The 19,073-nt window shown below is 40.6% G+C and overlaps 2 protein-coding genes and 1 long non-coding RNA gene across 3 annotated transcripts; 1 reads left to right on the top strand and 2 right to left on the bottom strand.

The window, feature by feature from the left end:
* Positions 1–1,155: 1,155 nt before the first annotated feature.
* On the bottom strand, positions 1,156–3,389 carry si:dkey-171c9.3. The gene is made up of 3 exons (XM_044022281.1): positions 3,342–3,389; positions 2,506–2,553; positions 1,156–2,186 (listed from the first exon to the last, which is right to left on the bottom strand). The coding sequence occupies exon 3, from the start codon at positions 2,169–2,171 to the stop codon at positions 1,359–1,361; it is 813 nt and encodes a 270-aa protein (XP_043878216.1). The 5' UTR covers positions 2,172–2,186; positions 2,506–2,553; positions 3,342–3,389; the 3' UTR covers positions 1,156–1,358.
* Positions 3,390–3,692: 303 nt separating this feature from the next.
* ccnb3 (cyclin B3) lies at positions 3,693–11,026 on the top strand. The gene is made up of 12 exons (XM_044022280.1): positions 3,693–3,903; positions 4,033–4,110; positions 5,060–5,143; positions 7,025–7,116; positions 7,214–7,385; positions 7,459–7,557; positions 7,691–7,783; positions 8,720–8,857; positions 8,993–9,148; positions 9,613–9,762; positions 9,881–10,011; positions 10,443–11,026. The coding sequence occupies exons 2-12, from the start codon at positions 4,039–4,041 to the stop codon at positions 10,510–10,512; spliced, it is 1,257 nt and encodes a 418-aa protein (XP_043878215.1). The 5' UTR covers positions 3,693–3,903; positions 4,033–4,038; the 3' UTR covers positions 10,513–11,026.
* A 1,920-nt stretch (positions 11,027–12,946) lies between these two features.
* LOC122765789 lies at positions 12,947–18,734 on the bottom strand. The gene is made up of 4 exons (XR_006360006.1): positions 18,538–18,734; positions 14,547–14,624; positions 14,171–14,194; positions 12,947–13,490 (listed from the first exon to the last, which is right to left on the bottom strand). It is a non-coding gene; the product is annotated as an uncharacterized LOC122765789 (long non-coding RNA).
* Between the last annotated feature and the right edge of the window lie 339 nt (positions 18,735–19,073).

Below are 19,073 nucleotides of genomic sequence, written 5' to 3'. Positions count from 1 at the left end.
GATCTGCGTCCACACTAAACGAGTTTCATCGAGTGTCTGATCATACGACAAATGAAGTGCTTTTCAAACACGGGACCGCCGTGTGGACGTGTGTTCTCGTCCACATGTGTGATCCTGGCTCTGCACCTCACCGTCTGTCAAACAGATTAAAGACGAGTGAAGGTGGATTACAGCTGTGAGTTTACAGAGAGCGGGAAACCTGCCAAAAACCAAGGCCTTACCATCCACAGGCATCTTCACCAGAAGAATTTAGCGATGGACAGAGTTCAAAGATGATTTGGACTGAATATTTCTATATGAACTATTAGTCTCATAATTGTGACTTTTTATCTCATAATTGTGACTTTTTATCTCATAATTGTGACTTTTAATCTCATAATTGTGACTTTTTAATCTCAGAATTGTGACTTTTTTATCTCAGAATTGTGACTTTTTTATCTCAGAATTGTGACTTTTTTATCTCATAATTGTGACTTTTTATCTCAGAATTGTGACTTTTTATCTCGTAATTGTGACTTTTTATTTCAGAATTGTGACTTTTTATCTCATAATTTCGACTTTTTTATCTCATAATTCAGACTTTTTATCTCATCATTTTTTTTGGGCCTCCATACATTAGAACTTAGTGATGGAGGCAGCAGTGACAGAGAGGAAGAGTTCATGAATGTTTATGCCTCTCTCTGTAATAATCCATCTGCTCCGTTTCCTTAACATTCGTGACTAAATCTGAAATCTAAACACGAAACCTAAGCCCTGATTCTAAATGGAATGGAGCCGCCCTGCATAGTTTATGTTGACACGTCCACACTGACTTTGTCTCCTGTCAAACTCGCTCCATCTGTGGCTCAGACACAAAAGCACACGCCGCATGTTTTTAATGCACAAACACTAGAAAGTAAACATCACTCTGTGTGTGTGTGTGTGTGTGTGTGTGTGAAGTGAGTCCTTGAACAGGGTTTTTTTTTGTGAATAAGTGAATGACACAGTGATGACTCACATGAACAATGAAAGTGCTTTCAAAGCTTTTCTTTAAGTGACTTTTGGTTTCATTTACCGAGTAAATCCGTGATTTAAATTAATGCCATTTATATTTCATGCAGACTGACGTCACAGTGAGTGAGTGAGTGAGTGAGTGAATTAAAATGATAACAGGTCTGTTTTTACTTTCACCTTAAACAAAAAAGACTGAAGAAAAACAAAACTTTCACAATCAGAGCCTTCACTTAAAATAGTTCAGCCTGGAAATACCCGGGAACATTGCTCTTGTGCTGCCATCTATAGGACATGTGAGGAACCTACAGTCTGCTGCTGCCTCCATCGCTAAGTTCAAAGGTCATTTATCACCTTAATTCCACACATTAAATCCTGTTCATTTCAGCTTCATGGATGGAGGAGGAGATGATGGTTTCAGCCAGTCGCTGGGCCAGAAGATGAAGATCGTTGTCATCTTCTATCTTCTCTCCGCCTCTTGACACCCAGTCAATGATGTCAGAGGAGAGAGCCTCGGCAAACGCCTCCATCTTGGCTCCTGCGTCAAGACAATCTCTCGTCAAATCCCCCGCGGACAGTGAGTGGATCAGATGTTCCATTAACGCCAGCCGCGGGTTGACGACCTCGTCCTTGTCCTCCTTCGGGGTCGTCGGAGGAGGTGAGGGCAGGAACACCTTCGCTAGGCCTCCTTTCAGCTGCCTGGCGAAGCTGCGTCTGCTCCTCTGGAGCTCGGGGAGGAGTGGCGTGGTGGGCGGGGCGTCGGGGTAGTCGAGCGACCCCATGACGGGCAGACCTGAGCAGTAGAGCCGAAGGTCACTGGAGGTCTGCAGAACCGCATCTGTTCCCGTGTCCATGTTCAAAAAACCTCCTCCTCTCCCAGATCCGTCCAGTTTCTGGGCCTGAACTTCATCCAGTTTTTCTTCAGCGGATCTTAAACACTGGAAACCGCCAACGCACACTTCCCTCAGAGCGACCGCCATCACTGCTGACGCCAGCTCCTCGGCAAACTTCTCCTGCTCTTCATCACAGCCGGACATCTCAGGTTCTACTGCTTCCATGAAGGACTGGATTATGTCCTCAGCTCTTTTCTGGGCAAACATCTCCAGAGCTTCAGTGTCCGGGGCTTCTCTCCCGGCGAGGTTTTCCAGATCCGCCTCGTTCTCCCTCCAACGTGCGCTCATTTCACGCGTCCGATCCTGTGAGGGTGAGAACAACGATCTCAATAAAACATGAAAGACAAAAAGTGACTGAACATCAACAGCGGAACATCTTCTCTGCAGCTTCAGATGGAAACATGTGACCACAGAGTGTCACCACATGAGCTGTCAGGATGAAACAAACAGGAAGTCCACGTCGCTCAGCAGACATTCGACACAACAGTAAACATCAGACACAGAAAACATACGTTCATATTGTCTCCTTTTTCAAAGAATTCAAACATAAACAACAAATGTAAGGAGTCCACATTTCTGAGTCCACAGGGACAGAAAGTGGCGCCCTCACATGGCCACTTGCCTGTATAGCACGTGTTGTTTCCCTGCGCAGCAGCTCCTGTCCAGGAAACTGAAGCAAATATGAAATTGAAATGAATGAAGTCAGACATCTGCGTCCACTTCACTTCAACCTTGGGCAGAAAAACTGGACGTTTGAAGTTTATTTTCGTGTCCATGAAACCATGAAAACTGCTATTAATGTGAATTAAGACAGAAACTCACACAAGTTCAGACTGTGTCTGATTATTCTGCGGCGGCTGTTTTAGTTTATCAAACATCATCTTGAGGAATCCTGTCACGTGTTTTCGAAAACACTGGATGATTGATGTCAGGGAAAAATGACAACATGGCATTAATCCATGATCTGTGGGATTACATCAACAAAGTCAAGGATTTCCTGCTGGTATTAATATTATAATCGAACTCTTGGAAAGAAGCGTATTTTTCTGTCTTTTGTTTTATTTGAAAATATTTGACCCACAGTTTTATTGGAGTTAATAAAAGACACACACACACACACAGTGATGAATGCTCCTCATTCATAAATCACATTAAAGTTAAAATAACAGCAGTTGAATCCCAATAAACATCAACATGTGATATTTCAATAATGATGATGTATGAAATGAATTCCAAATCAAATCCACTTATCATTCTGTATTTTCAGTTTAACATTTGTGAAACGAGCCGTGCAGCAGGTGAATCTAAACGTTTATGTTTTCATTTTCTATTAGTAGCTATGGGAGTACATGATTATATTAAATGTACATATGAACCTCTGATAACTACATATGTATATATGTATGTATATATATATATATATACAGTATATATATGTATATGACGTTTAAAACTTACCAGTTTGAAAGTGACTGATGTTTGTTCTTTAGTCTGAACTGAAAATGAGTTTATACGGAAACACTTTGATACTCAAGCTCCTCTCACTTCCTGTGTGTGTGTGTGTGTGTGTGCGCGTGTGTCACAGTGTGTGTGTATGTCTATTTCATTTCTGTTTGATACGCATGAAGAAGCGTGTTTTGTTAATTTAATCAGCGACAACAAATGATATAAAATGATCTCATACATGTTCATAAGGTGTTGTAAAAAGTATAAAGATCAACAAAAACATACTTCATTTAATTTCACCTGATGTTCGTTTTTCAACGCCACCGACCAACTGGGCGGAGCCGGTCAGAGAAACCAACGCTCCTTTCAAAACATCCGGCATTGTGAGCGGCTCTGTGATTGGTCCGCGCGGATCAAACTCCAGCCAATCAGAGGAGAGGGCAGCAGATTTGGATTCGCAGCCGAGTCACTGTTGTTTGAGCCTCAGTTTGTGAAACGTCTCGACTTAAAAAAACGGGGTTTTCTTTCATGAAAAACACGAACTACTTCAAACGAGCCCACGCGTGAATTAAAGGTGAGGGGAAACGTTGTGTTCTCAAACGTGTAACGGACCCACGTTGCGGTTACGTCTGCCTTTATTTGAAATGTTTGTGTGTTTTAAACGCTGTCCGCCATTTTGTGTGTGTTTCGTTGCTTGAAACAGAAAACGATGCCTTTAACAACGAGGAGAAAGGTGACGACAGGAAGCAGGATTCCTAAACTCAACTCCACGGAAAACAAGGTGAAACGACACAAACACGCGCGTGTTCGGCACTCTTACGTTAGCGAGAAGAAAGGAGAAACTAAACGCTTAAAATGTGATCAATTCATTTATTTGAATAGCTGTGCAGGAAACGCGTGCATGTGTTCATCACGATAAATAATCGCAATAAGCATGAATCGAGAAAATCATTAGTATTTCACGTGTGTGGCTTGAAAATACTGTTCAGCTGCAACATACAGTCCAGCCACAGGGGGGCGCTAGTTCCATCCCGTGTTATCATGATAATTGTTTTCTCGATTGATCGGTTATTTACTTGTGACCTTTTAAATGTAGGGCTGCAGCTAAGGATTATTGTTAAAGAATAATCTGCCGGGTATTCTCTCGATTAATCTAGTGCTTGTTTGGTCCAGAAAATGAAATGTTGATCAGTGTTTTTTAAACTTCAGACTGACGATGTCCTCAAATGTCTTTGTTTTGTCCACAAAACAAAGACATTGTTATCACCCCGAAAAAAAATCAGATTTAAGAAGCTGAAAAATCAGAAAACTCAAACCGATTCATCAATTATCAAAGTAGTTGATGATTAATTTAGTAATCGATAATTGTTTCAGCCTTAATTAAATGTCGATCAGAAAACCTTGAAATGATAAAATGATTCCGTTTCAACTGATATTGAAATACTTATTTGCATGTAAGTGATCTGGAAAATCAGAGATTGTTTTAATCATGTCATAAAAAAATAAATCAGTTATCAATTATAGTTTTATTGATTAATAATCACTAAATCTGTGCAGCCCCAGTTCAGTAAAAAATATGTCTTAACATTAAGTCTGCAAATAACTATGAAAATAATTGTTGTATATTTTCTGCACATTTTTATTATTTTTTTTTTTAATAGACGGACATGAGCAGTGTGAGGACATGGCTGTAATGTGTGTGTGTGTGTGTGTGTGTGTGTGTGTTGTAGGAGGAAGGTCCACAGGTGAAAAGATCGTCCTCTCCCCCTAAAGGAGCTCCTAAGAAAAGGACCGCGTTCATCGACATCACTAATGTAAGTCCTCTGTTTTATAGGGTTTCTTATGGGTCTCTATCGATAATTATTATAATGAATGTCGGGTATTTAAAGGTAGATGTTTGATTCTGAGATTTGAATCATACACACACACACACACACACACATACCTTTTGATTCTATAGTGACAGTTTTCACAGTTGTGTGTTTGGGAGAGTGAACAGTCTCCTGATCATCGATGAAACGTTTCATTCAGAGATGGAGAAGGTCGTGGTGTTCTGAGTTGTCAGTGTGTGAAGGTGAACGTGTCTAAATACACCATGTGTTCACTCTGTGGATTGTTGGCTTAAATTTAATCTGTGATGCTCGGTTTATAGTCCATGTCGCTAACAAAAGCGTATTGTATTGTGTGATGATAGGCAGTTGTTTTGCTGACGTGTTATTGGCTCTTGAATGAAGGCGTCAGTCTCCAGTCGTCCAGTGTTTTGGCAATTTTTCACCAAACTCGTAACAGGAAAAAAAATGATCTCGTCATTCTGGAGAAAACATTGTGATGAGGTTTTGAGCCAAAAATAAGGATAATATTTATAGAAATGATTTAGCCGCAGACCCGTGTGTCGTGTATAAGACCCACCGCGATAAGTCGCCCTACTTTGAAACGACCGACCTCAACATTCTCAAGGTTTAGATATTGTGGCGGGAAAGTCTGACTGTGGTCAGTGTGACTCACCTGTGTTTGCCTCCACCTGCTCGTCATCTCTCGGCGACAGGCCGTCGCTCTGTGTTTGTCAGAATGTCCGTCCAACAGTGACGGCGACGTCAGGACAGTAAGTGTTTCACTGCACTTATCCACCTTTTTCCATCACTGGTGGGAAACGGATTAACCCCATCACACTCCTGGTGTAACTGGTAACTAACTGCCCACCACTAACCAAAAAGATTCACAGTTTAAAGCTGCTAACAAATGACGTGTGTGTGTATATTAGGGATGTCATCGTGAATCCTGACACCAGAAAGATGGAATTCGCGATTTCACAATTCTTGATGTGAATCTCAACAACACGGTAAAATTAAATGGGAGTTGAGTTAATACCGGTTTAAAATGTGTGCTTTCACAGACCGGGTGGTGACAGTGGTTGACGGAGCATTAGCTTCAACCGGCAGATTCTCAGATGCTTCTGTTTACCTCCTTCTCCTCCTCCTGTGTCGTCATAGTTTTTAAGTGTGAAATAAATCCAGACTTCTGACTACTGCCATCATCAACCAATTCTGGGTCATTTCAAATCAAGAGTTCAACAAGGAACTTAATTAAACACTAAAAAAGGTTCATTGAACTGAATTTAACTTTTGTTTATATTTGAATGTGGAAAAACCAGTGATATTTGGACTCAAAGACCCTGGTCCACGTTAAGTTTTTGTCACAGCTGGATCACATGTCGGTGTTTTTTTACTGTTACTACCTCCCGCCTTGTGTTTGGCGTCGGACCGACGTGATTTCATTTCAAACATTTGGCCGATCTCGCTCTGGAAGAAACTCGACTTTGTTGGGCCGACGTTTGCCGTGGAAGAGCCGACTTTTTGTCAACGTGATTTCTCGTGACATCCCTAAAGTGTGCGTGCACTGACGGGTGAGTGATGGATCATTCCTGGGTTCTGCTGTGGTTCTGCTGTGGTTCTTCTGGTGTAAGTGGGCTCACTGTAGTTCTGCACTGTGGTGTGAACGTTTGTCACCGGGGTGTTTGTTCTTCAGATCAGATCTGACGTGCGACTTAAATCTTTTAGCTCAGTTTAAGAACCAAACACCTTCTTGTAGTCAGACATGATTTAGTGCCATTAAATGCTGTTGGATTGAGCTTTTCTTTTCTTTAATGTGGCTCGGTGTGCGTTTGTCGCGATGATAACGCTGAGCTTTGTTCACAGGCTCATAAAGTTCAGATCAGCCTCCCAGGGAGGAAAAAAGAAGCTTCAAAGAAAACCAGCTCAACTGTGAAGAAACAATCCAACGTGAAAAAGTAACGACCCTTTTTTTTTTTTCTTCCCTCGATTTTTGTGATTTTAATCCACGTCTCTTTCTCCAGTCTGACTTTTCCTCCTCGTCTCCTTCGACAGGTCCCTGTCTGTGAGCTCGGAGGGAACGACCGCCGACAAGGAGAGGAGCGATGACGAGCACAAACTCTGTGAGGAAGAGCCGCAGGGGGATGGAGCAGCTCCAGTAGAAGAGCTGGTGGCTGCGGCGCCCCCTGCTGTCTGTGAAGTGCCAGCACACCTCAAGAGACAAGAGGTAGGCGGTACCTCGTAGTCAGTGACGCTTCTGATGTGGACAAATCACAATAAATCCTTTTTCTCTGTTTTAGATCCCAGCAGAGTTTGACATCGACTCTGAAAACTCTGAGGACAGTTACATGTGTCCCGAGTACGCCAAGGACATCTTTGACTACCTGAAACAGAGAGAAGTGAGTCAAACCAACGCCTTTATGTCACTTTTATTGTCCTCCCCCTAAGCATTTATGATAATCTGATTATAGGTCGAATTTTAGGTTTGGTAAAACAACTCGTTTTCATCTCAACTCTGTTTATCGTCCACAGGAGAAGTTTGTTCTGTCCAACTACATGTGTAAGCAACCCACCCTCAACCCTGAGATGAGAGCCATACTCATCGACTGGTTAGTGGAAGTACAGGTGAGTCAGTGACGCTCATCGACTGGTTAGTAAAAGAACAGGTGAGTCGGTGACGCTCATCGACTGGTTAGTAAAAGAACAGGTGACTCTCACTGACTGGTTAGTAAAAGTACCGGTGATTCATTGACTGGTTAGTAAAAGTACAGGTCACTCATCAACTGGTTAGTAAAAGAACATGTGTCTCATCAACTGGTTAGTGACTCATTGACTGGTTAGTAAAAGAACAGGTGACTCATTGACTGGTTAGTAAAAGAACAGGTGACTCATTGACCGGTTAGTAAAGTACAGGTGAGTCAGTGACACTCATCAACTGGTTAGTGGAAGTACAGGTGACTCAACAACTGGTTAGTAAAAGTACAGGTGACTTATCGACTGGTTAGTAAAAGTACAGGTGACTCTCACTGACTGGTTAGTAAAAGTACAGGTGATTCACTGACCGGTTAGTAAAAGTACAGGTGACTCACTGACTGGTTTGTAAAGTACAGGTGACTTTCACTGACTGGTTAGTAAAAGTACAGGTAGGTGACTTTCACTGACTGGTTAGTAAAAGTACAGGTGATTCATTCACCGGTTAGTAAAGTACAGGTGATTCATTGACGGTTAGTAAAGTACAGGTGATTCATTGACGGTTAGTAAAGAACAGGTGACTCATTGACCGGTTAGTAAAGTACAGGTGATTCATTGAGTAAAGTACTGATTCATTGACTAAAAGAACAGGTGACTCATTGACTGGTTAGTAAAAGTACAGGTGAGTCAGTGACACTCATCAACTGGTTAGTGGAAGTACAGGTGACTCAACTGGTTAGTAAAGTACAGGTGATTCATTGACTGGTTAGTAAAGTACAGGTGATTCATTGACTGGTTAGTAAAAGTACAGGTGATTCATTGACTGGTTAGTAAAAGTACAGGTGACTCACTGACTGGTTGTTTGTGCAGGAGAACTTTGAGCTGTACCACGAGACGCTCTACCTGGCCGTGAAGATGACCGACCACTTCCTGTCGCACACTCCGGTCCACAGAGAGATGCTGCAGCTCGTGGGCTCCACTGCCATGCTCATCGCCTCCAAGTTTGAGGTCCGTCTTATTGTTGAGTCGTCACTTTTTCAGTAACACAGCGACCGTAGTGATCAGTGCCTTTTATTTTATTTTGAAGGATAATTATGACGACTTCCTCCTTTTCGTTCATGTTTGTTTGAAACTTTGTTGCAGGAGCGCAGTCCGCCGTGTCTCGACGACTTCCTGTACATTTGCGACGACGCGTACAAGAGGGAGGAGCTTATCTCCATGGAGGCCAGCATCCTGCAGGCGCTGTCTTTTGACATAAACATTCCCATTCCATATCGCTTCCTACGACGCTACGCTAAGGTGAGCGCGAGTGTTTATGACCGAAAGTTTATAGATTTGTAAATTTCTAAATATTCACACTTGAACGTAAAACGGACAATATTGTGTCTTTTTTTTTTTCCTTTCCTCGTTCATTCTGTTTCCGTTATTATCTGTAATGTTTAAAAACGTCGTCTTCTCTGTTTTTGGTGTAACGTCACAGTGCCACCCACAGGCCTGTCGTATGTAGTACAACTTCCTGAAACGACGGCGTGTTTTTGTGTTTTTTACGGGGGGAACTTTTTGAAAACAGCAAAGAAAAAGGTTGTTTATGTTTCTTTGGTGTGGTGTGAGAGGGGGAGGGGCTAACTGTCAGCGGACAAGAAGCCAGTTCAGAGATGATTTTCTGAAGCGGAACAAAAGTTGACGATACATGGTGCAGTGTTAGTGTGTTACTCCTGTTATTTGTTGTGTCTTCAGCGTGTGTGTGTGTGTGTTCTCTGCAGTGTGTGAACGCGGGCATGGACACTCTGACTCTGGCCCGGTTCTTCTGTGAGATGAGTCTGATGGACATGAACCTGGTTGCAGAGCGAGGCTCTCTGCTGGCGTCGTCCTGCCTGCTGATGGCGCTGGTCACTAAAAGCCTGGGAGGATGGGTACGTCGCCGTCGTTGTCGTCATTCTTAATTTGTTTTTCATCATGAAGCATGTTTAACGTAGAGCGCGAGGAAGAGGACACGGTAAACGTGGTTGTTTTGTTTCTCTGCGGCTTCAGTCTCCGATCCTGCAGTTTCACTCTGGATACCAGACCTCAGATTTAGTCCCAGTGGTCAGGAAAGTGTACGAGATGATGGAGGCTCCTCCTGACGACAAGCTGAGAGCCATCAGGAACAAATACTCTCACAAGTAAGATTTCTATACATTTACATAACATTCAACCTTTCATCATTCATTTCTTTTCTTTCATATTTAAAAATGTATTATATGGTGGATGTGATTGTGTCCATGGTGTGTCTGTTAATCTGTGTCTGTTAGTTTTGTCTTAATCTTGTGTCTGTTAGTCTTGTCTTAATCTTGTGTCTATTGATCTTGTCTGTCAATCTTGTGTCTGTTAATCTGTTGTCAAAGTTCTTTTGTGGAGTTCTGTCTCCTGATTGGACAACGTAGGAAGAGCGTTGACGTGTTTAACACGGATGAGAACTGAGCATGGCTCATAAATGACGTCATGTTTGTTTTAGTCATTTATTATTATTATTATTATTATTATTATTATTATTATTATTACTATTATTATTATTAATAATATATTATAATTTCCATTTTTTTTAATTCCTCAGGGTGTTTTTTGAAGTGGCGTCTCTGCCGTTGGTCAGCGTGGACGTCTTGGACAGAGTTTTGCTTCAGTGAGACGTTGTCGTCCTCAAATGTCCAAAACAATGATTTTGTTGTGTAAATATTGTGTTAATATGTTAATATTTATACATGTAGTCGATCTGTCTTTTATATGTTTGACATGAACGTTTGTTTCCTGGTTTTGATGGAGAAGAATTTTAATGTGGGCATTTTAAAAGTGTGCCAGTCTTTTTTATGTTTGTACCAGGTTAATAATATTTTTAAAATGTTACATTTAACTCCATTTATTTTACAACTTTTTTTGTATGAAAGTTAAAAAAAGAGCATTTTGTGAGCCCGTTCAGTCAGAAAGTGACTTTTATAACTGAAGCGTTTGGTTCATGTTAGTTTTCACTGATGAATTATGGACTGGTCCACACAGGTTTCACTTAGTGTGTGTGTGTGTACAGCGTTTATCATGTTTCGATCATTATTATGTTTCGATCATTATTTGTATAAAAGATGACCTGTGCTATTTTTAAATAGCTGTCATACGTTCTCTTAAAATAAAGATGTGTTTTATATTTCATTTCGTTCACCTTGTTATTCATGAGATAGAGAGATATAGATAGATACGATTTTAAAGTAACTAGAAAACTCAAACTCCAGTTGGTCTTGTGTGAGCTGTAAAGAGGCTGCAGTTACATGACTCGGCCATGAGAGGGCTCTGACGCACCGTGTTCCTCACGTCCAGCTGAGGTTTGAAATGTTCCCTCAGATTTGTGTCTGCAGTGAAACTGCAGCTGCTTTTCCAGGAAAAAAAAAAACCTTCAGTATTTTATCCTCTGATTTAACTGAACTGTGCTCCTGCTGCTCTGTGAGGCTTCAAACTGTGTGTGTGTGTGTGTGTCCATGTCACATTGTTGGACAGTCAATGGACTCAAAGAGACATTAAATAAAAGAGGCTTTAAGACCACGTGAAGAAGTCTGATGATGAAGATGATGGTGATGGTGATGATGAAGATGGTGGTGATATTGTTGGTAATGATGAAGATGATGGTGATAATGGTGAAGCTGATGGTGTTGATGAAGGTAATGGTGATGTAGAAGATGATGGTGATGCTGATGAAGCTGATGGTGTTGATGAAGGTAATGGTGATGTAGAAGATGATGGTGATGATGAAGATGATGAGTCTCAGATATTTACGTCTGCAGCAGAAAGAAAAGCTGATTCCTGCTCAGTCACTTCCTCATATGAAAATGTGTCATTTAAATATAAACATCTCTCTCTGTCTGTCTCTCTCTCGGTCTGTCTGTCTCTCTCAGGAGTTTAACAGAGTTTAGATCTCGTGTCGCCCCGGTGACATTCCCAGGCTGCACATATCCTACATGTCGGTCATTCTCTCTGAACCCCCTGAGAGTGAGCGCTGGTAACTTGACTCCAGTTCCTGGAGAGCACAGTAACCTGTGCACTGACTCTAAAACAGTGACTTCCATTCTAATCAAAGGGATTAATGAGCACAAACAGTCACAGTGTGTTCGTGAGAGAAAAGTCCACCAACATGATTGTTCAGCTCCGAGACTGAAGCAATAAAATGCCACCACAGCTGCAGAATAACAATTAGAGGCTTTGGTTTGCTGCAGGCTGCTTCACTCATCCACCACACACTGCCCAGATTTACAGAGACTTCCTGTTTGTGTTTGAATGTGGAAGAAACAAAGACAATCAAATCACATTTTAAGGACAGAGACACGCGTAAGCATAAACGGACACAAACTGTAGCTGGGAGTGTTTCAGGTTTGTCATTGTTCTTTGTGCCAGGGTTGTTTTTTTGTTTGTGGGCGGGCCTTAGAAAACTGTCTGCTTATTGGCTACTGAGTTTTGGAGCGACCGCTCAATGGACAAAGAACAAATGGATTTGCGTCTTAAAAAGTCTTGTTTGAAATATAAACTTATAACTCTTAAATTGCAAAGTTTAATAAATGAATTATTTTCAATATAATTCATGTAAACTGGATTATTTTTGTTTATATGTATTAACACACCTGGAGTGTGCTCATGAAAAAATGAAGCTATAAAATGTATATAAATTATTTCGGTCCTCATCATACATATCAAATATCATTGAATAATTGTAACGTTTTTGACCCTTAAAGTTTGTGTCACGATGCATCAAAAACATTGATTCGAATGAGGACATTTTTGTCCGTAGGTGTGCTAGGTGTGAGTATTTTAGTTAGCGTTGTTTACAACAGACTAAAAATAAAAAATGCACAATACATTTTTTTTTTAACAATATGCATGAATTGTTGTTGCGTGTTTAAGGGTTAAAAGGCAGCCATTTAAAATGATTAAGTTCCAGCTATTTTGTGACAAAAAAAGCCAGTTTTTATTTTTATGTTTTTTTTATGAGTCCCAGAGTGGACTTGGAGTGAATTGAATTTCCACAGCACATGATGATGAACAGTCACACAGTAACAGGCAATGAATCAATGAGCTAGCATTAAGTAAGCATTCAGACAGCACCGTGCGTTTATTTAAAGTAGGGACGTAACAATGTCACGACACCTTAACAGTCCACAGTATGATGTTTATGGGTAAATGTCAGACGTGGAATAGAAGCAGGACAACTGTACCATGAATTATTGCCAAAATTGATACATAGACGTGTCAGTCTGTCCCAATCTTCAAAGATCTGCTGCCACCTAGTGGTCGGAGGCTTAAACACAAAAGCAAAAACCGATCGATACAATATCAACACAATGAAAACGTTGCAGCGTTGCATCCCATAATCACTAATTCAAGCCCCATCCCATTTCTGATTATAGCAGGTGTGTGTTTGATAGACACGTAAATGTTTCCTCCTCTTCCTCCGTGGACGTACATTCAGACAGTGAATGTCTTGTTTCCTGTCACGCGTGGATCAGTGCGTAGAGCGACAGCAGCAGGACGCCGACGGCGGACACGTGGGAGACGTGGAGGGCGCTGGCCGCGCCGAACACGCTGCCGCCGTCATCGTGCTCTTCGTGGTCGTCGTACATGACCGCGTGACCTGTGGAACACGTGACGGTTAACTTTGCCTCAGGCCGGTTCCACTTCAATCATCACCTCAAACTATTCAAATCATAAATGTTATTCTAAAAAAAATTTTTAATTTCTAACACTGAATGTTTGAAATCAGGCTTTAAATTTTAAAAGCCGTCACATTTCAAGCAGTGATTTATTTTTCAATGTTAAAATAAATTCACTGTAATAGAATTCGATGTCACAGAAAACTCAATCAAAAAAGTTCAATTTGTTTTGACTGAATTTTTTGAGGTTTAATTTTTTACACTGAATTTTTGAGACATCAACATTTTAGACAGATTTTTTGTAATTTAATGTTTTTAGTGAATCGTTGGACTGAATTTATGTAGAATGTCTTTACACTGTATTTTTGAGACATTGAATTTTACGACTGAATTGACATTGAATTTTTTTTACACTGAATTTATTTGAGAATGAACGTCAGTGCTTGAAATTTGAGGGCTTTTAAAATTCAAAGTCTGATTTCAATGCAAAAAAAATGTCAATGTTCAAACTTCAAATTCAAACTCAGATGGCACAGATTTACTTCCGTACGTTTGGTTCAGGATTGACACAGAATACCATCGTCTTGTTCCTTCAGGCTGAAGAGTTGATACTTGACATTTCTCTGTAGGTGATTTTAGGAGCACATAATATTTTACTTACCATAGCCTGAGTCTGACTGACCACCTGAAAGAGACAGAGAGGGAAACGAGCAGAAATTACCTCCATCCTTTAAAATCTTAGTTACAGAATGTAAGGAATGCAAAAAAAAATAAAAGAAAACATTAAAAATATTTAAAACAGTAGTTTTGAAATCAAACAAACAAATGAATCCTGACACATTTTGTCAAAAATAAACAAATGATGTTCAACATGATTTAAAACCGATGTCTTTCGTCTCAACACTTTTCTTCTTCATGGCGATTCACGATGGTTTTAAGTGGAGAAAAAGAAAAGTGTGCGACTGATTTAAGACACTTTGTCCTTTTTCATTTCGTCTTAAAGAAAATCACTGAAAAGCACAGTGAGAGTTTCTTACCCTGGCAGAAGAGAACGAGGGTCAAAGCGACAGCACACAGAATGTGTTTGACGTTCATTTTCACTGTGTCTTCTTCACCTGGACCTGTCTTTGTCTCTGTCTGTCTTCACGTCTGTCTTTATACTGTGCTCCACCCACAGATTCTCACCTTTGTCACCACTGTCCTCCATCAGCGATCTAAACATCACCTTTTCAAAAATATTCACATGCTTTTGTCTGAAAACAAACATCAAGACCAACAGGTTTGTCTGCGGACGCTCGTTCCCTGACATGGCTCAGATATTTCACGTCATAACTGCTGCTGTCAAGAGATTTAAAACATTCACACATTCATTCATTATGATAATTAAGTCCATTCATTGTTTTAATCTCACCTGGAAATAACTTAGAAAAGCCCTCAATTTAAGGTATTTTCATTTAAATTCATTAGTACATTATTGCGGCAGATCAAAGGTTTGTTATATAACAAAAAAAGTGGCTTTAAAAAGTCATTGTATACAAACATTCCAAGCCTAGTAGCCTGTCGACTAGTTCCACGTCTACTTGTACTAACTTGAACTAGTACTACTACTTCTACTAGTTCGCTTTCTGACCCCAAACTGCGCGCGCTCGTCTCTGTGACGTAGCTCTTGAAAGGGTCTTATAACGTTTTGCTTTGCTACGGCTCGCTAAATTGCTAACGTCTTCGCCGCTAGCGTTAGCTGAGTCACAGAGTGCATCTCAGCAGTAGGGGGCGCTCACAGCACAGTGAGATCTGGCTATGTTTCAGTACATGATACAAACACTTCTTTTTTTTAACTCTTAGATAGAAATAAGATATAAAAGTTTTTTCTAGTTTTGTTTTTATTGTTTTAAACCAACATCAATCCTTTCCGTCAATATCAAATATTGATACATTTTTTAAAACTTTTAACTCTTAAGTTTTTGCACATTTTATGGTCTAACCCCCCCCCCACACATACACACAATAAATGAATAATTTTCAGTATCATTCATGTAATCTGGATTATTTTTGTTTATATGTATTAGTATTTTTTGTTGTCATATTTATTGTCATATTTGTTTTTTTATGTCATATTCCATACTCACATGTTAACACACCTGGAGTGTGCTCATAAAGAAATGAAGCTATACATTTTTATAAATTATTTCAGTCCTCATCATACATACAAATTTTTAAAAAGTTTTTAACCCTTATACAGTTTTTGTCACGATGCATCAAAAACAGTGATTCGAATGGGGACTTTTTTGTCCGTAGGTGTGCTAGGTGTAAGTATTTTAGTTAACGTTGTTTACAATAGACTAAAAATAAAAAATGCACAACCTGGCATAAATTTTTTTAACAATATGCATGAAAAAAAATGATACAATACAAAAATGTGACTAGGTGACGTGTTTAAGGGTTAAACGGCAGCCATTTTAAATTATACAATTCCAGCTGTTTTGAGACAAAAATGTATGCTGTGAAATAAAAAAGCCAGTGTTTATGTTTTTATTTTTATGTTTTTATTTTTTGAGTCCTAGAGTATACATATATGGACTTGGGGTGAATTGAATTTCCACAGCACATGATGATGAACAATCACACAGTAACAGGCAATGAATCAGTGAGCTAGCATTAAGTAAGTATTCAGACAGCACTTGTGTAATAATCAGTGAACACAATGACTGATGTCACACACAGGAAGCATCACAGGTGTCCTGTAATCAACCTGATCCACTCATCGTACACAAGACGCCTGAAAATTCACCGTACGTTTATTTAAACGACACCTTAAAAGTCCACAGTATGATGTTTATGGGTAAATGTCAGACGTGGAATAGAAGCAGGACAACTGTACCATGATTTACTGTCAAAACTGATACATAGACGTGTCAGTCTGTCCCAATCTTCAAAGATCTGCTGCCACCTAGTGGTCGGAGGCTTAAACACAAAAGCAAAAACCTCTGGCAGGAATTAATCGATACAATATCAACACAATGAAACGTTGTATTGATATTTTCTCTGCGTAACCTTTTATCTCTTTGTTATTTTGTCATTTTCCAATCATTTGTTGTCTTTTGTGGTGAAAGTGAGGCTGTGGACACTTTCTCTGAACGTCGCCGGGTTTAAATTCACCCTCGCGTCCATAGACGCAAAGGATGATGGGTAGTCATGTGACCGCGGCCTCTGTAGTTGCCGCTCTGCTGCACTTGCAGCTGAAAATAAACTAAATTTAAAGACTTCGTCGTCTCAAAGAACTTTGCGTGATATGATAGCGACAGCGTTGCATCCCATAATCGCTAATTCAAGCCCCATCCCATTTCTGATTATAGCAGGTGTGTGTGTGTGTTTGATAGACACATAAATGTTTCCTCCTCTTCCTCCGTGGACGTACATTCAGACAGTGAATGTTTTGTTTCCTCTCACGCGTGGATCAGTGCGTAGAGCGACAGCAGCAGGACGCCGACGGCGGACACGTGGGAGACGTGGAGGCCGCTGGCCGCGCTGAACACACTGCCATCGTAGTAGCCGCCACTGTGGCCACCGCCATAGTAGTCGTAGTCCGTGGTCGGGTGTGGTCCAGTCGTGTTGTGTGAACCTGTTGAATATGTGACGGTTAACTTTCCCGTTAGAAAAGTCACTCACTTCAAGTGAGGGAGCGTAAAGAACAAGTAAGGAACTTGTTCTTTACGCTCCCTCACTTGTTCTTTGCGCTCTCTCACTTGTTTTTTGCGCTCCCTCACTTGTTCTTTGCACTCTCTCACTTGTTCTGTACGCTCTCTCACTTATTCTTTGCACTCCCTCACTTGTTGTTTGTGCTCCCTCACTTGTTCTTTACGCCTCCCTCACTCACTTGCTTTTCGCCTCACTTCTTCTTTGGCGCCTCTCACTTTCTTCTTTGCTCCCTCACTTATTCTTTGCACTCCCTCACTTGTTCTTTACGCTCCCTCACTCACTTGTTCTTCCTCCCTCACTTGTTCTTTTACGCCCTCACTTCTTCTTTACACTCTCTTCTTCTTTGCACTCTCACTTGTTTTGGCCCTCACTTGTTCTATACACTCCCATCACTTGTTCCTCACTTGCCTTTTCCTTGTTCTTTTGCACTCCTCACTTGTTCTATACACCCCATCACTTGTGCCTCACTTGTTCTTTGCGCCCATCACTTCTTTACGCCCATCACTTGTTCTTTACACTCCCTCACTTGTTCTTACGCTCCCTCACTTGTTCTTACTCCATCACTTGTTCTTTTGCACTCACTTGTTCTTTGCGCTTCCTCACTTATTCTTTTATGCTCCATCACTTGTTCTTTGCACTTCCTCACTTGTTCTTTACACTCCCTCACTCCCTCACTTGTTTTTGGCGCCCTCACTTGCTCTTTACGCTCCATCACTTGTTCTTGCGCCCTCACTTGTTCTTTACGCTCCCTCACTCCCTCACTTGTTCTTTGCGCTCCCTCACTCCCTCACTTGTGAGGTATTATTGTTGTTATTCAACACACACAAGCTGAAGAGTTGATACTTGACATTTCTCTGTAGGTGATTTGAAGAGCACATAATGTTTTACTTACTAAAGTGTGATGATGATTGACCACCTGAAAGACAGACAGACAGAGACGGAGATGAGCAGAAATTACTTCCATCCTTTAGAAACTTAGTTACAGAATGTAAGAAATGCTAAAAAAAAAAAAAAAAGTAGAAGAAAACACTAAAATATTTAAAACAGTAGTTTTGAAAGCAAACGAACAAATGAATCCTGACAAAGTTTTGTCAAAAATAACCGAATGATGTTGAATATGATTATAAATCATGATTTGAACACTTTTCTTCTTCATGGCAATTCATGATTGTTTCAAATGGAGAAAAAGAAAAGTATGTGTTTCAAATCAAACAACGATTTTATCATGTTTCATTTTCAGTGAGAGTTTCTTACCTTGGCAGAAGAGAACAAGGGTCAAAGCGACAGCACACAGAATGTGTTTGACGTTCATTTTCACTGTGTCTTCTTCACCTTGACCTCAAAGCTCTGTCTGTCCTGAGATATCTCTTTGACTGTCTGTCTGTCTGTCTGTCTTCACGACTGTCTTTATACTCCACTCCACCCACAGATTCTCACCTTTGTCACCACTTTCCTTTCATCGGCGATCTAAACATCACCTGATCAAAAATATTCACATGCTTCCGTCTGAGAACAAACATCAAGACCAACAGGTTTGTCTGCAGGGACGCTCTTTGACGCTCTTTCCCTGACATGGCTGAGATATTTGATGTCACAACACACACACACACACACACACATGCAAGCACGCACGCACGCACACACATAGTTTAAAAATGATAATCTGAGCTGGATCAACAGTTGATGAGAGACGAGCCTGAGGACAGCTGCTGATGTCAGTTACCATAGCAACCAGGACCAACCAATACATGATGGAATCATGACACACCAGTTTTTACAGTGACAGTAGTTTTTACAAAGAGTGACACAGTGTTTTTTTTTTACAGTGACACTGTTTTTTTACAGTAACATTGTTTGTTTTTTTTACA

This window comes from Solea senegalensis, linkage group LG3 (genome assembly GCF_019176455.1).
Source record: "Solea senegalensis isolate Sse05_10M linkage group LG3, IFAPA_SoseM_1, whole genome shotgun sequence".
Classification (NCBI taxonomy): Eukaryota; Metazoa; Chordata; class Actinopteri; order Pleuronectiformes; family Soleidae; genus Solea; species Solea senegalensis.
The sequence above is the reverse complement of the archived record's forward strand: the minus strand, read 5'-3'. Positions and strand labels throughout refer to the sequence as shown.